General features: G+C 42.0%; 1 protein-coding gene across 1 annotated transcript in view; it reads left to right on the forward strand.

Moving 5' to 3' along the window:
- Positions 1 to 18,351, forward strand: part of HLCS (holocarboxylase synthetase (biotin-(proprionyl-CoA-carboxylase (ATP-hydrolysing)) ligase)) — a 270,601-nt gene that overhangs the window by 239,589 nt on the left and 12,661 nt on the right. The window contains exons 5-6 of the mRNA XM_006886783.1: positions 14,374 to 14,441; positions 16,555 to 16,715. Coding sequence (XP_006886845.1) covers positions 14,374 to 14,441; positions 16,555 to 16,715 — 229 coding nt within the window. The remainder of the gene's footprint in view (positions 1 to 14,373; positions 14,442 to 16,554; positions 16,716 to 18,351) is intronic.

An 18,351-nucleotide genomic window follows, 5' to 3' on the forward strand; every position in this document is an offset into this window, starting at 1 on the left:
TAAAACTGTGACACTGATGTATCAAATGTGATAATGGTTACACTTGGTGGACAGTGTTTGGTGGAGCTGCCCAATTAAAACAAGCTTGGTAGCAGGACTGGCGTCTACTTCTGAAATAGCTTACCTCCAGAAACTCTATGAACATGAAGAAATGATGAAAGTTATCCAAATGTTCAGGTCTTGACTCAATGACACTTAACAACAACAGACTACTTTAAACATTTACTTAGAATAATACATAGTCTTTAAAAAGCTCAATTTTTAAAAATTGATAAAATACTGGAATGGTACTCTTATTTTCAGGATCTCTTTTTTGAAAAAGAAATTAATACAAGAAAATGAATTTTGTCCTGGTGTAAGTGAACTGAGATTCATCTACACTGTCCACAAATTCCACATGCAAGAGGGTCAACTTTCAGAGAGATCAAAGCTAAAAGTTATATGAGTAGACGTAGAGGTGTTAGCCTTTGATGATGAACTGTTTCAAGTAATCCCCCTGACTTTTACCTATACATCTCTGAAAAGAGAAGCACTTTATAATTTCATAGATATTTAGGAATGATCACTTTCCTTAGTGATATAAAATATACTTAAATACTTATACCTTGTTTTAACTGCAAAGAAATATAGTTAAAATATACTTAAATTTGTCCGTGGACCAGGAAGCACTGGTGAGACAGAGCAAGGAAACACTGTGTGGTTCAAATCAGTAAAGTATTTTAGGGAAGCATCCTGTCTCCATACCTTTTCAGTCTATATATGGAACAGACTATTCAAGAGGCTGGACCTTATGAGAAGGATTGTGACATTAGGGCTCATCAACAACCTTCTTTATGGAGATGATACAACCTTGCTCACCAAAACTGAGGAGGACCTAAAGCCTTTGCCTGCAGAAGGTCAAGGACTGTAGTCTTCAATATAGATTGAAGCTCAACATCAAGACAACAAATATTCTCACCACTGGCCAACTGACAGCACCATGATAGATGGAGAAGAAATAGAAATTGTTAACAATTTCAACTTGCTCACATCCACAACCAACACTCTTGGTATCAGCAGACAAGAAATCAAAAGGCAAATTGCTCTGGGGGAAGCTACTGTCAAGGACCTCTCAAAAATGCTGAAGAGCAACAATTTCAGTCTGGAGATTAAGGTGCACTTGATCCAGGCCATGGTCTTCACAGTTACTGGCAATGTATCAGAGAGCTGGACAGTGACTAAGGATAACAGACGAAAAATTGATGCTTTTGAGCTGTAGTGCTGGAGAAGAATATTGAACATACTGTAGACTGTTAAGAAAACAGGTTTATCCTGGAGAGGGTGAAACTAGGCTGCTCTCTGGAGGCAAGGATTTTGAAGCTCTATCTCATATACTTTGGGCACATGGCCAGGAGGAACCAGTCCTTGGAGAAGGGCATCATGCTTGGAAGGGTAGCACAGGAGAGGAAGACTCTGGATGAGATGGATTGACACAGTAACTGAGGTAATAAGGGTAGGTTTGTTGGAGACAGTGAGACTGGCTTAGGATAGGGCAGGCTTCAGAGCTATCGTACATGAAATCACTATGAGCCGCAAGCAACTCAATGGTACTTAGCAACAACAATATACCTTGGTTTTTGTTTGGTGGGGTTTTTTTATTTTATTTTATTATTTGTGTGTGTGTACCCTCAAATCGGATCTGACTGATACAGGAGGAGATTGCCCCTCCTCCGGCAGACCTTCTGGTGGATTTGAACTGCATATCTCTGGGATTGTAGTGCAGCTTCTTGCCACTAGGCCACCAGAGCTCCCCAACAATATACCTTGTTTTAACTGCAAAGAAAAGCTAACTAGAAAACCAATTCTGAGTGCCTCAGCTACCTGTTACCACAACAAGAAGCATCAGTGCATCTCAGGGAAGATATTATTGGCAGTAATTTGTAGATACATGGGACCATCCCAGACACTGCAGAACGTTTCAGTATCCCTGAATCACCCCTTGAAAACGAATAGTCCTCAAGGACCTGTGATGATCAAAAAATATTTCAAAAACAAAAAATATTTCCAGTTACTCTTGATGAGAACTACAAAGTTAGAGGATTTAAGGTATCTATTAATTTCATTACTTCCTCAGAAAAGACACAACTTTTTTACTTATAGTAAAATTAACGGAAGAGAAATATTTTGTTTAAACAGACATTATAATAAAATATTATTTTGGGAAGATAAGCAGATTTCTTTAAATTCATGACAAACTAAAAGGCTCTGATGGGCACAGGGTAATGCTTTTGCTTATCCACAAATACACACACATTTACAGGAAAAAGATTAGTTGTGTTCTACTAGCATAACCTACCCCTTTCATTTTAGTATAAAAATATCTACATCTATTACTTTACTTACAACAACATTATTTTAGGAAGCACTGGTAGCTTGGTTCAAATCCACCACCTACTCTATGGGAGAAAGATGGGCAGTCTCATCTCGTGGGCTTATTTACCTGTAAAATCACTACTGCAATAACATTGCATTAAAGAGTTAAAAAAACAAAACAAAACAACAAACCCAAACCCAACAACCCACTATGTGAGCGCTCTCATGTTCTCTCACATCTGTGCTCCTAAAAACTGCTGCTATCTTTGCTGTACAACTTGCTAACTTAATAGTTGCCATTTCTGTAAAAAAGCACTACTTTCTAGACATTTTTGTCAGGGCAGTCTATTTTATTTAACACTTATTCCAAAAGAATAGGTCTTTTTCAGGACAGTTGTGCAAGGATCCTGTTCTTGTTTGACAGTGGAGAGTGTGTGGCTTCACTCGTGTGTCTTACACACACACACACACACACACACGCGCGCGCGCGCTCGCGCCAGGCTAGATTTGGAGTCTCTGCAGTAGCCAGGTGCAGAGCCTGGTTTTTCTTCTTGTTGTGCTTGTCCTTGCATGACCTGCTGCGGAGCTTTTTAGCACACCCAAGGCTTGCGCTGCGTGGCCACCTGGCTCATGTTCTCCCCGCGGCCCCCATACATGCAGGTCTGGTTTGTGCTGCCCCTGCCCAGTGCCCAGGTCCTGTCACTGCCGCCCTCACCCCCAGAATGGGCCTCTTCAGCCTCCAGATCCTCCAGACTATAGCTGTGCCTCCTTCCACTGCCCCGGGGTGAGGGGCGGGTGATATGAAGTGCCTAGCAGGTCTTTTTTGTCATTACCATGATGCTGCTTCCTCTTCACCATGCCCTGTCTATCGCACAGATACTTGAAGGGCACCTTCAAGGGAACCGCCCTCGCCCATCACACTCTCATCCTGTCCTTGATAGATGTTCATCTCCAGCAAGGTTAGTGCTGGGGTAAAAGGAGGCCCTGAGGGATGCTGCTAGCAGTGCCCAGCCCAAGCCCGCAGCCACACCCTGCACCTCCATGCTCTCTCCTCCTTTTTAAACAATACAGAGATGGAGGACAAGAGAAAGTTGCTTCCTACAGTAGAATTCCAACAACTACATAGAAAGATTTAAAAATGCCTAACAGCCATAAGAAAGAGAATTGAAAAAAAAAAAAAAGAAAGAGAATTGATCCAAGCAAGAATCATCCATGACTGCTAAAACTAATCTACTAAATTTCATGAGATACACAGTATTTACCTCCTTACAAGTACTTATTAATTACATAAGAAAGCCTAAAACTTCACCATGGCCAGGTTGGCACACCCCACCTTTACCAGGTGATCGGCGTTAGCATCACCAGCATTGGGACGGAGCAGCACCACATGTCTCCTGGTACCGCACAGTGAGAAGGACTCTGCGTCACTGCCGTGCATTCCTGCCCATCATGCAAGCCTGACTCTAATCCTGAGACGATACCAGGACAGAAATACACTGATGGGTATTTCACAAAGCTGTCCTCTTTCAACAACTTCGTGAAAGACTAAGAAACTGAACCAGATTTAAGGAAACCAGGCAGCCTTGTTGTGATCCACACGTACATAGTTACTCTGCTGATGGAGAGGCAGCAGGTCTCTGGCAGTTTGATTCCACCAGTGGCTACAGGAGAAAGATGGATAATCTCTTTTCATGCAGTTTTCAGCCTCAGAAGCCCAATTCAATAGCAGTGAGTGAGTGATGACTAAATGGAACAACTGATCCTAGATTGGACCTTTGATCTGAAAGAATATTGTGCTTTGCTATATAGAGAACATTATTAGGACAGTTAATACAATTTGAGTACATTCTACCGAAAGACCAGAGTTGGGAAAACTATATACTTTGGGTCAAGTCTGGCCTATTTTATACAGCTTTGGGGTAAAGAATGTGATTTACATTCTTAAATGGTTGAAAAAGATGTAAAAGAGTAATTTTTTTGACACATGAGAGTTTTACGAAATTCTGTTTTCTTTGTACTTAAATAAAGTTTTCATGGAACACAACTACACTCACTGCCAACTCAAAGGAACATGGTTTGGATCCACCAGATGCTCTCTGCAGGACAAAGATGGAAAATCTCTGAGACCGTTTACTGCCTCTGAAAAGCCTGTGGTGTGTGAGCTGTGAGTCGGTTCCAGCTTGATAGCAGATGACAACATGGCTGCTTTTGCACGAGGACAGCAGGGTTGAGTAATTTCAGTAGGGACCAAATGACCTATGAAGCTTAAAATATTTACTCTCTGTGTTAGACTGAGAACGTTTGCTGACTCTTGGATTAGATAATAATGTTGTTTTTATTGATAGGTGCCATTGAGTTGATTGCAATTTATGATGACCCTAGGAACTTAGTGACCCTGTGAACTTATAGTGACCCTGTGATCTGAACCCTGCCATATCCTGTGCCTTCCTCATCGGCTCTGACATGCTTGAATACATTGGTGCAGTCACTGTATCAGCCTATCTGGTTGAAGGCCTTCCTGTCTTTCACTGGCCTTTCACCTTCCCACGCATGATGTCCCTCTCCAAGGAATAGCCTCTCTTAGCAACCTGTAGAAAGTATGTGAGATGAAGCTTCACTGTCCTTGTCTCTAAGCAGCATTCTGGTCGCACTTTTTCCAAGATATGTGTTTGTTCTTTTGACCGTTTATAAGATATTCAGCTATTTTGTTATTATTCAGATATTTTTATTGTTGTTCTGTAATTTGATTATAAAACTCTTGATTTTTAAGAAAGATGCGCTGAAATATTCTGCGGTAAAAGGGTACCATGTTTGCAGTTGCATGTAATTTCTTCAGAAAAAAATTATGGATGGAGAAAGCATATGTGTTAAACATTTAACACTTGAAAAATCTGGGGTGCTTGGTATGTAGGCATGTAGAAATTCTTTGTACCATTCTTGCAACTTTTCTCTAAATCTGATCTTTCTAGTTACACAACTAAAGAAATCAGTAAAAATGAAAAGCACAAGTTTAAACCCAGCCAGAACTTGACTTGGATTGCTGTTCTCCATACTCTGTGACCTTACATAAGTGGTTTCACCTTTTTTAAGACTGTGTCCTCATCTGTGAAGTAACGTCTTCCTGGCTGTGCAAGGCTTGGATGAGATAATTCCTGCAAAGCTCCACGCGTAGTGCAAAAAGTCCGAATCAATTCCAGGTGACTGACCAGATGAAACATCTCTGTGAAAATGGTTCCCAGATGTCTGCTCACCATGTGGTCAGGATGAGTCAGTGTCCATCTCCCGGAGCAGCAGCAGACCCTCTTGCAGGCTAGGTGTCGTGTGCTGACGGCTTGTGGACACTCCACCTGGAGCTCCTCCACACTCACTGGAAGGGGAGATCTGAGCAGCCTGGAAAGGTGGGATGAGAATACCTTGTGGTCTGGAAAATTGCTAGTGGAGGTAAAGTTGTGTCGTGGTGTAGTGAAAGCTTGCCCTCCGAAGGGGCCGCTAGCCCTGCCATTGAGACCTTGATCTAAACATGGGTGCTGTGGCTTTTCAGTGATAGTGCTAGAAAGGGTGTCTTTCCTGTCTGTGGATTGTGTTCTGGAATCACACTCTTTTAAGATAGAAGACATTTGATAGTCAGACGTCCAGTATTTATGGTGACATGTCAGGGAGAAGAAACAATGACATGTGTTCATCTTGATTGAATAATGTGCACCAAGATCAGTAAATGCTTGACTTACTGGAAAGGTGAATCTACAGGACTCCTTCTTGTGGCAAGGAGGTGATTTCTCTGTAGTATAGGTGACACTGGGAGCTTCTGGGCGGTGCACGTGGTTCATGATATACTCCACTGCTGTCCAAAAGATGGGAGCTTCAGGTCCACAGCGCAACAGAGGCCTGGAGATGTTCTTCCCGACACATCTGTGGAGCACTGTTCTCCTCTAACCCACATGGAGTCGCTCTGAGTTGAAATCAACTGTAGGGCAGTTGGTTGAGGACCTCTTGTTATTACCATATGCTGTCAAGTTGGAACCGACTCATACCTGACCTTTCAGTGGGTTTCTCAGAGACAGTAAATCATGCAGGAGACTGCCTGCAGGGAATATGAGGCCAAAACCTCATGAGTTATTGGTTAATAGGAGGTAGAGATGTTAAACAGGTACTTCTGACAAGGAGACTGACCACAAGCATTCTTTCAGCAGAAGGACAGGTGAGGCGTGTACATCTGGGGAAAGGGAGGAGGAGGAGGAGGATAGCTCTCATCTTAAACCTTCACAATTCTCCTTTTGCCTCTAACTGAAATATTCATCCTGTTGTACATCAAAACAGGAAAAGGGAGTATAATCTAAAGCTGACTTGCTTGACAGCGTAGCAGAAGGGTGGATTGATGAGCGGCTGCTGCAGCTTTAAATTTTAAATGCAGCGTTCAGTGGAGGAATATATTCATAAGAGTCCTATTACGTGCCTCTGAGTATCAGTGACTAAAATTATTTGTAATCAGTAGCCTAAAACCACTACTTTTTTAAAGCAGTCAAATAACTAGTTCAACCAACTGTTGATAATTTCACTGAATGTATTCAAGACCCTAGAATTGACAGTGAAAAGTTATACCCCCAATTGCTAGTGTTACTGAGAAGCTGTCTACCCCCAAGTTCAAATCGTGTCAGTCCTGGTAGTTAGCTACCAGGTTAAGCACTGAATTGACAGTTTGAACCCACCAAGCTCTCTTTGATAGCAAATGTAGCAGACAGCATCCATAATGATTACAGCCAAGGAACCCAAATAGGACAGTTCTGATCTGCCAAGTAAGGTTGCTGTGGATTGCAATTGGTGCAATGACAGTGGATTTGGATTACTTCAGTGGGGCTATGGGTAGAGAGGAAAGGCATTATCTTTACAGTTTTGGAAAATTAGTTAATGAGTTGCCATCCAGCTGATAACAAGATGGAATAAATCATAACGATCTATGTGTCAGAACAGAGTAGAAACTGCAGTCCTCAAAGTTTGCAGTGTCTGGCACTATCATTACAGTAGGGTCACAACCAAAGAGCCTGGACTTCTCTGGATTTGAGACTGCCCTCCCTACCCTGCCATGCTGTGTTGGACCCAGAACTAGAGACCTAAACACTAGGCCTTTCTTCCAGGATGCCACTGGGTAAACTCGAACCTTCACCTTTCTGGTAACAGCACCTCTTTCCCTCTTTGTTTCTGTGTCTGTGTCTCTCTCACATACCACCACCACCACTACCGCATTCCTTTTCTTTTCTCCCTCATCTTGACCACATTCTTTCCCCCAAGAGGAGTAAGTAATGGAGGTCTATCTCATCTTCCTGCAGCAAGAATCCACAGGACAAAGAGAAAGCACTTCACTTCTTACCCCATATCATACCACTTCTTACATGCCATCAGATTTCATTCTTGCTGGAAGCTCCCAGAATGCTGCATTTTACAGATGACTCGAGAGATTCAGGGAGGTGGAGCAAGCTTCCCGAGGTCACTTGTCATCCACACTGTGTGATTGATTTGGATCCAGATCCCTTCAGTTCTCTGAGGCTGCCTGCTGAATGTTTCTGAAGTTCCTGGGGAACTTATGCCTAACTGGCAGGGTCACTGGGTGGGACTGAGCTTCCTCACGCCCTTGACCTCAGCCTTGTGTCCTTGGGCACCAGGACGTCAGTTTAGAGGCTCCAACCTTCTGCCTGACCATGTTCTGTGCTTACACCTTTCTCTCAGGATGCTTGATTCATTTTTGCCTGTTGTTATTCTTAGCAAAAAGCACTAGTCATTTTCTTTCAAAAGAAAATTCCTGCATAGAGGTTCACAATCTCAGAGTTAAATGCTTTTATAGCAGAATAACCAATATCTTGATATTTTAGCTTTTAACTGTTTTTAAAGGAACAATCCAAATGCAGTACAATAATAAAGTCATATGCAATAATGTTTTTTCTTTTTTCCTTTCTAATGAATTTTTTTTCTAATTTTTTGTTTTTTAATTTACTGCTGGTCCCCTTGAGCCACACAGAAGTCAATAGAGTTTGAAAAAGTAAGAATTCATCTTCCAGTAAGTTTTGTAAAAAAATCAAGCACTTCAAAAAAAAAAAATCAAGCACTTGAAATGTGTTCCTGCCTAGGTCCCTGTTCTCCTCCCCCTCCCACTGTATTCGGTTTCTTTCCACATATGGAAAACTCAGGAAAGTCTAAGGATATATGTCTTCCTGAAAGCTAAGAAAAGGGAGACGTCAGTATAGCTAAAACTAGGAGGGGGTTGGTGAGGAAAAGACAAAGCAGAGCATGGTGCCAGGCCTCGTGTGGAGCAGAATAGAACCCGGGCATGTGTTAGTGCACTGGGACGGAGGCAACAAGGATGCCAGGCCTCTGTCTCCCAGCCTCTGATGCTTTAAGCTAGACTAATAGAGGGTGTCAGAAACAGTCAGGTGGGCTCAGGGTAGGGCAAGGTTCAGAGCTGTTGCTCAATATGTTGTCTATATGTTGCTCATAGGGTCTCATAGTCTACTCACCAGCACATAACAGCAACAGTAGAGGATGAGACATCTCTTCTAGAAATTGTCAGGTACCTCCAATTAAGTCCCCTTACTGATCCTCACACACAAACAAAAAACAAACCAGTTGCCACAAAGTCAGTTCTGACTCATGGTGACCTCATTTCTGTCAGAGCAGAATTGTGTTCAGTCGGGTTTCCCGTGGCTGAGTTTTTTTCAGTAGTAGATTGCCAGGCCTTTCTTCTGAGGCACTTCTGGGAGGACTCAAACCTGCACCCTTTTAGTTCACAATCAAACACTTAACGCATGGCTTCCAGAGGAAAGCTGCACCTCAGAGATCGCCTGTGTAAAGAATGAAAGAAGACAGGCGAGAGGCACTGTCTGTGAGTTACAGGGGTGAGCTGCGAAGCTGACTAAAGCCTGTGCGGTCAGCCGACCTCCCTTTCACTGAAGGTGATGCCTGCAGAAAGAAGGAAACTCTTGATAAGTGAATGATCCAGAGGATGCAGGTTTAACTTACAGAAACTCAGAACTCATTGCTCTCCAGTCAGAACTAACAGCTGACCCTCCAGCGAATTTTCTGAGACTAGAAATCCCAAGGAGCGGTACTTGGGTTTGCAGGACGTCTCCCTACTGACGACACCTCCAAGGATCCTTACTTAAAGAAAAGCAGCCAAATAAACTTGAGCTCTGAGGAATGAGATGTTCCCAAAAGTCATGCAACTCTTTAAAAAAAAAAAAAAGAAAAGAAAAGCTGGGATTAAAAATGTACTTCTACTTGATTTTTTCCTTAATAATAAAATGCATGTACACTGTTTTTTCCAATTGTAGAAATATTGGGAAAATTAGCAAGTATAAAAGAAAAGTCACTTAAAAATTATACCACCCAGAGAGCACATAGACAACAGCAGGAAGATTAAAGTCATCATATAATTCCTCTTTCATCCTCTGAGCGAACCACGCTAATACGAGTCCTTCTGTGGAAGACCTGGCGGTCTGCTTCCAAAAGTCGGTCAGTGAAGACCCAGTGATCCCAGCAGCCTGCCCTGAGCCGACGGTGGCCACACAGGGCCTGACCATGTTACATACCCTTGTGCAGGTCACCGTGATTCAGGCCTGACTAGCCAGCCCCTATCTGTAAATACACGTAGGAAGCCATAGCATATGCAAAGGGGATCAGGCTGTAATGCCTTTTGTATGCCTGCCTTTTAAAAAACTTAGCAGTATAAAATGAATGTCCATAAATATGTGGCTTTATTTAAATAATTCCAAAGCAGAGAGATTTTTCCAAAGCATCAGAAACATTTTGTGTAATCTCTATCTATGTTAATTTTTTTTTCAAAAAGGAACAAAGTCTAGGCTATGTACTAGTGTGTGAACTGTAAACACTTTAAACAAGAAGAAGGACTGACAGTGTATTTTCCTCCTTGTGCTTTTCTGTATTTTTCCCCCCAGTTCACCTCCCACCACTACTATGTTGATGCATTCCCTGATCACTCAAAACTACATTTGTCGCGATCACTGGAATCTTGTGGTGGAGAGAGCTTTGCGTTTGTCAGGTGGCCTCGTCCGCATTGCGATGGGTGTGATGTTCCTTCGTGTGGATGCCGGGCTTTCTTCAGGCCTCTCTCACAGACATTTAGATTGTCTTGAACCCTCATAATGTTTTAGTAAGGTAATGATAAAAAGATGCACTCCGGAATTATTATTTCCCTATGTGAATAATTTTTTTTTAGGACTAAATACTAGAAATAAAATCACTAAGTCATAGAAATGAAAATTTTACAAGCATTTACAGTGTGTGAACAGAGTGGTTTTAAAGCTCATTACTGATTATCTAATGGACTCGTAGTGATTGCTTCGTCCTCAATTCATGTCAGAATTCTATCCCCGTTACTGTCATAAGTCAGTTCTGATGATGTAAGTTAAATACCTTTCTTTTTTTTTCTTTTTTGTTCTCCCTCTCTTTTAGATTTCGTTATTGCCTTTTATCATCAGTTTCTTTAAAAATCCAATCTTTATTTGTCTTTGGGGGTTAGAAACATTACTTGTAAATGCACAGATTAGTTCTAATACATAAATCCATTCCTTTTCAAAAACATGGCAAGTAATTTTTTGAAAGGAACGTTCTTTGTAATTTAGGTATGATATGAATAATCAAGACTGCTACTATTGCTTGTCATGCTTATTGTTGAAATACATCTTCTGGTTCTATTCTTGGAAATATTTGTGAATAATTAATTACAAATATGTTTTAATTTTTTAGAGAACAGTTAATTAAATAAGTTTTTTAATTTAAAAAATTTTGAAAGACCATTATCTGAATGATGTAAAACCATGGGGTTTATCTTCCCCAAAACTTAAAAATAATTTTAAAATTAAAAGATAAGAAGTCTTATTACCAAAAAAAGTTTAAAAATTAAGAAAAGGAAAAAAATGTCCTAATATATAGCTTCTGTTCTCTCTTTGTCAAATCTCTCCTCATTATTTGGCTGAGATTTTTACACAGAAGAAATAAAAGGATATGTCATCTTTGTATGGTTTTTATTTTCTTTAACATTTATTCCATGTATTTCTCTCATGTTGCTACATAACTTGGGTAACCATCCATTTTAGTGACTACAAGTGATTCCATTGGCTTTTTCTACAATAATTTCCTTAATCATTTCCCTTCTGAACACTTGAGTTGTTTCCATATTTTCACTTTTACAACATTGTGGTGAATGTGGGCTATTTCATTCCGTTCAGCTCCCTAAAATGGATCAACAGGGTCTGGATTTAAATTTATAGTCTTTCATATATTTTTAACTTACTTATACTGCTTGTTTTCTAAATTAGTCTTAACTGACACGGCTTTATTTTTGTGGTGAAAATACAGATAACCTGACATTTACCAATTCAAAATTTCCACATGTACAACTGAATAAAACCAGATACACATCAATTATGTGGAACCCTCATCGCCAGTATCCGTCACGGTAAATAAAAGGCAGTGAGGCTTTATTTTAACGACTGTGTCAATTAATGGCTGCTTTTGACAGGACACCCGTCAGGGGCTGTGGTGTCCCAGAACCAGGGGGTTCAACGTGCTATCTCCTTTGTGAGGTGGCCCCATTGGGACTCCAACTCTTCCAGACTCCAGAGAAACAGACACCAAAACTGAGCACAGTTCTTGAACACTTCCCTCGGTGCTGTGGTGAACATATCCAGCCATCACTCACAGAAATCTTTCATTCCTTGACCTTTGCCAGTGAGGAAAGAAAATATATAGCCAAGGAGGTAATCATTCTGTAACCCCCGTTGTTTTTTTCTTCTTCTTCCTCTTTTGAGGACATCATCAACACAGGATGGAAATGCATTTATGGTTTCTCCTTTCTGCGAAAGTGAACGCAACTTCGTTTTCAGAACTAGAGAATTTTACAAAGTCCATAAATGCCTCTTTGTTGACCAGGAGCTGTGCGGTTTGGCCCCCAGAGTTATCTCAGATAGCACAAATAAATCTACTGGCCTCCAGTTGTCTCCAAGCAAGCATTACCTCCTTCCCTACGCTGTCTCCCTCCTCACAGAATTTCCTCTTGGCCTTCAGCAGCACAGACTCCAGTCTTCTCATTAATATGCCCTGTTAACTGCTGCCAAACCCCTAGCAGTTTAGTGCATATGTTCCCTTAATCATTTCTCTTTGTTCAAAAAGCCTGCCTTTGGTTTCTGAACCAACCTTTTTCTTGCATCCACCCCCTCTCCAATTCCATTATCACCATCACAGGCTATAGCACAGGACTGTCTACTGTCTACATGTTTATTTAAGGAACATCCTAGATTCCCCAGCAATCTGCTCACAATGTGCCAAATCACTTTTCTCCATCCCACTTAAAAGTGTGTTAGCCATCCTTGAGACCCTGCAGCCTTCCAAGTCTGCGTGCAGGGCTCCTCGGACCTTCTAGAAGACAGACGTTCCTGGAAGACAATGTCCCAGCATAAACAAAGAGTCCTTCTTCAGACTTTCTGCGAGTCCCGACACAAGAAAAGGACGCTTTATTCTTGGTATATAGGCACTCTCAGTCTCAATGAGTTATTCATGTTGTCCAAGAGAAATACTTGTGGGGCTGTATTTCATGTGAGGTGGAAGTGGGGCTGGCACACCGGCCGCTCCCGGAGAAGGCCCTGTGCTTGTTCCAGCAGCCATGTGGAAAGGCCGTATCCAAGCCCCTTCCATGGGACATGGGTCTTCTGAGCAAGTCCGCATGCCCTGTGGGCTCTTTCCAGTGTGGCAAGGACACGGCCACAGTCAGAGAGCCCCGTGGCAGTGGGTGTTACAGGCCTTGAGTGGGGAGGCACGATGAGTTGGTTTCCTCACCCCCCCCACCCCCAGCTTTTAAGTATTTCCTTGTCTTATTGAGCCCCAGCCATTTGTACAATTCCACCCAGTTCCATTAGTCTGGAAGAGAGGGCAAATTACTCCTCAGAGCTTGGCCTTGCTTTAGTGCCTCTTCTCAGCACAGGGATTATTATTGGAAAGTTTATGTTCATGCAAAATGCCCTTTATTTCGCACCTCTCCCTTGACTTTGCCTCAGACAAAAGAAAGTAATAATAAGAAAGTATTTCAAAGAGGCCCTCAAAACTACATTGATAAATGGATATTTCCAGTATGGTTGGTTCACCAAGCACCACCCCCCCCCAACCCCCGGCCACTTTATTAAGTTCTGTCTTGAACTATGTCTGTTTAGTAACCAAGCAGAAACTATTGGAAGCAGAGCAAAAAACTGTCCTAATGCCAACCTCAAACATTTCGAGGAGCTCTCCAATGGCAAATTTCCTCCCCCTCTTCTTTCTTTTTTTGTAAAAAAGGTTAATGTTGACTTATTTGGTGGAGATAGGGTGCATTTTTCTACATATCCCCAAAAGGGGAGTTTGTATTCTTTTAAATGAAACCATTTTAAAAGCAGAACTCAAGCCTAAAATAAGCTAGGGTTCTCTTGAGTTCTCAGAAGGTGTAGATTTATTTACTATAGTTAAAGCATAATTAGTTCTCAGGGGATAGTGTATCTTTTAAACTGCTTTATTGCCACCATATTGGTTTTCTAAATAATCAGAAACTTCTGTTATGATTTTGGTCTCGTGTTCAGGCTTCTAATGCACTGTAAGTAGAAACAAATGTCAGGCACTGCAAGTTGTCACTTAAGAAGGGACACCACATGGGGGAGGGGTGGCAGATTGGGAGAGTGTTCTGAGGTAACACAATCTAAAGAAATATTAAATGAACTAACCCTACAAGCAAATATACCTGTTCCCCCACCATCACATACGCTGCTCTTGATATTAAGAGGTGTTTTCTTGATTCTTTTTCTTGATCTGCACTGTGTAGACTAGGGAGCAGGGATTTGGATTTGGATCCATCCAGCATGGATTTTTGAAACTGGAAAGAGTAGAGCCTTCTTCAACCACACACTCACAAAAGAATGTCAGTTTGCGCTTCTCTCTGTGTGTGCTGTTGGTTCCCTGTTCTGCCTGACCAATCTTTCCCACCCTTTGCAGGTTGATGTTTAAGACGCCACAGGAAATGGGTTTAATAGCCATCGCAGCCCGGCAAACACAAGGCCAAGGTCAGTCAACTTTTGTTAGCATTGCTTTGAGTTTTCTGTTAGAATCTGTAACTCATGCAGTCAGAGAGTCAGTTGTGTGTGCTGATGTGGGGATGAACATATCTTTAAAAGCTGTTTCTGTTTTCTTACTGCTCCTGCAATGGAGACGTGGGGAGGGGTAGGTCATGAAAAGACTTAACCTTGGTAGAGTTAAAATATTCTCCTCTAACGGTAATGTTTATTAGTCACTTGACATTTGCTTGTGACGGCTTTCACTTTGGGTTGCCTACATTGTTCAAATTCCCCTTCTTGACACATTCTAGGCTTTGCAGTTTGTGAATCATAACTATGTTATTTATATTTTTTTTCACAAAAATTAAAACCATTTTCACCTCATAGATTCCAAATCATGGAAACCTCATGTGTTATTCAGAAACCTCAACGTCTCTGCTGTTGAGTCATTTCCCCTCACAGCAGCCCTCTCTCAGGTTTCCAAGGTGGCAGTCACGACAGGAGGGGCCTGGCCATCCTCCTTCTGCAGAGCCTGTGGGGGATTCCGTCCTGTGAAGGAGACAAGCAGCCTTTACATTAGCAATGCAGCTCAGAACAGAGGGCACCATTTTAATTTTCCTGAAGGTTCTCCATGAGATGCCTTCTGAGTCTGTTTAAAGTGCCCTCTATGAGGCATTCAAGAAGACTTAACTCTAACATATCACTGTGGCTCAGAACCGACTCACAAAAAAAAAATAAATAAAAAAAAAAAGAACCGACTCACAGCTGACCCATCAGCGGGTTTTCAGAGACTGTGAATCACACGGGAGGAAATTGCCTGTCTTTACCTTGAGGACCCACTGGTAGGTCCAGACCACTTCCTTTGGGTGAACCCCACCCCAACTGCCACTGGAATTGGCATGTAGTGGCTAGTCAGGTGTCCCTGGGTGGCACAAATAGTTAAACCCTCCTCAGCTAGCCAGAAGGTTGATGCCTCAAGTTTACAGCGGCTCCTTGGAAGAAAGTGTTGGTGATTTAATTCTAAAAAAAAAAATCAGCCATGGGAAGTCCCACAGGGCAGAGTCCTGCTCTGCCATATATGAGGTTGCCGTGAGCTGGAACTCACTTGATAGGAGCTGGTGTGGTTTCGGGTTTTGGTTGGACACTCAATAAGGGCTTGTTCACAAAGTGACCACAGAGGTGGGCTCCGGGCTTCCATTACCTGGTGATCCTCGGAAGTGAGAGCCTGCATCCTCCCAGAATCCACTTGTGGTCTGGCACGTGGTGGGTCCCCTGCTCTGTGGTCAGTGCAGGAAGCAGACTGTGGAGGAATGAGTGGAAGTCACTCAGTGGGGGTCCACAGGGTGGTTGGCACCAGGCTGACCCAAATGTGCTGTAACACGCACAGCCTCTCATGACTTTCTCAAGAAGTAAAGAAATATAGACTATGGCCTTTAAAAAAAAAACTGAACATAATAAATGGAAGAAATTTTTGGTTTTATCAATTGCTTTGAATCTCAGTATGCTGAGTTAAAAAGAAAAATACATTTTTGATAGATTATTTTTTATTACTAGTTCCACTCTTGTTTTTATTTACCTCCTGACTTAACCCAGAGAATTAATTGTAACAGTCTTTTTTTTATGGGAAGTATGTTTCATATGCTATATAACTCACCCATTTGGCGTGGACAGGGCCATGGTTTCTAATACATAGATGCACAGAGTTGTGCAGTCATCATTACCCAAGGAAATCACTTCTAAAAAGTGAGTCATGGGTCAGTGTAGACTCAGTATGGTTTCGCCAACTGTCTTGTCTTTTTTATTTTTTGTCTGTATCACCATATGGTGAGAATTGAAACTTAGAGAAATGTTCAAACACTTGAGATTCTGAATCATCAAAGCATAATTGATTTGCTCACAGAGGCAGAAAATTATACTAATTATCGGAAACTTTTTCATGAACAGAGTTTCAAAATCTGTCCAGACTTGTGTTTCCTTTTGCGTTAACCCCCAACTGTCCAGGCTTTTTAGTAAGTCAAGGTTTATCTGGAGGGGATATCCCTTGAATCTGTGAGTCTGAGGCCCTGTTCATTTTCTGGCTTCCTGGGTATATTCGCGTGGAACAACGGGCCTTGTTTTCCAGGCCGGGGAAGGAACGCTTGGCTGAGCCCCACTGGATGTGCGCTGTCTACTCTGCTCATCACCATCCCTCTGAAATCCCAGCTGGGACAGCGCATCCCTTTTGTGCAGCATCTTATGTCTGTGGCCGTGGTGGAGGCTGTGAGGTCCCTCCCTGGGTACCAGGTATGTACAGCTCTGACATCCGCATCGTGCACACAGAGTTTGATTTATGTTTGTTTGCAGCGTATGTTTTCATAATTGCTGAATGTCAAGCCTTCTTTCTTAAAAAAATCTGGCACAGAGGGCTCCTAGCATTCTAAAAGCACTATCAGATTTTAGTGCTGCTTCAGGCCAAAATGCATTTATTCCCCCGAATTCTCTTCCTCTCTTTTTTGGATTTCTAAAACACCTTACAAAGGGCAGGCGTTTTTCTTTTCTATCTCTGCCTCTCTCTCTTTTTTCCCCCTAAATGAAAGCTTTTGAACTGCAGGAGAGCTTTTTGTATTTTCTTGTTAAAAAAAAAAGAAAGGGGAAAAAGAAAAACCCTCTTTTGTGAACTTGAAAAGTTGTTTATTTCATGCTTTCATAAGCCACCATCTGTTTCTCAGCAAAGCTGTCTCTGGGTGGTGCAATCAGTTAACATTCTCAGCTCCTAACCAAAAGGTTAGTAAGAAAGGCCAGGCAGTCTGCTTCTGTGAGGCCACTGTTGTCAGGTCCATCTGGTTAATTCTGACCCCTGAGGACCCCGTGTGTGCAGAGTGGAACTGCTCTGTGAGATTTTCGGGACTGTGACCTTTCATTCGCACACTGGCCCACCTGTCCCCGGAAGCACCTCTGGGTGGGCTCCAGCTGCCAGCCTTCCAGCCATTAGCCAAGCACTTAACTGTGTGCGCCACCCGGAGAATCTCCATTGAAAGCCCTGTAGAACAGAGGTCTGTTCTGACACTCAGCGTTGCCGTGAATCAGATGAGTGAATGTCTGCTGGCTTTGGGATTGGTTTTCAGCAAAGGTGTCTTGTCTACAGTTGTCTGAGTTCAGTGACTAAGCTCATCTGGGACTGTTCTAACCACAGGTATAAGGACAGATGTCCCTGTTTCATTGCCACTATCAGGTGTTTTGTGCCATTTGTTAAAAGAACAAACTTTAGTCTTTCCTTTCATACCTAGCCTCCATGCCTTATACCCCTCCTATATTTTCTTGGATCAATTCATATGGATATAAAGAAAGAATTCTGATGGTGTTGGCAAAATTGGAAAACTATCTGCAGAAGACTTAAGCAAGATCTACACCTCACTCCATAGACAAAAACCAACTCAAGGTGGATCATGGACCTTGGACTAAACCCAAGGATTGTAAACTTCATTAAAGAAAAGCTTGGAAGAACTTTAGTAGTCCTAATCAACAACATAAACAGTCTTCCAAGTATCCTGAAAAATCTACAACCAGGAGAAGATAAAAGAGATGTATGGGACCTTCTAAGAATCAAATCCCTATGCACATCCAAAAACTTCTCCAATGGGGTAAAAAGGAAAGCCACAGACTGGGAAAAAGTATTTGGTAATGACATATCAGATAAGGGACTTACATCTAGAATTTATAAACTACTTGAGCTCCACAACAAGATAAAGGTAAATAATCCAATTGAAAAATGGGCACAGGATATGAACAGACACTTCACCAAAGAAGACATTCAGATGGCCGAAAAGCACATGAAGAAATGTTCAAAATCCCTAGCCCTAAGAGAGATGCAAATCAAGACAACTATGAGATATCATCTCACACCAGTAACACTAGCAAAATTTAACAGAACAGCAAGCAA

This window comes from Elephantulus edwardii, unplaced genomic scaffold (genome assembly GCF_000299155.1).
Source record: "Elephantulus edwardii isolate Elephantulus edwardi_28Jun2011 unplaced genomic scaffold, EleEdw1.0 scaffold00051, whole genome shotgun sequence".
NCBI lineage: Eukaryota > Metazoa > Chordata > Mammalia > Macroscelidea > Macroscelididae > Elephantulus > Elephantulus edwardii.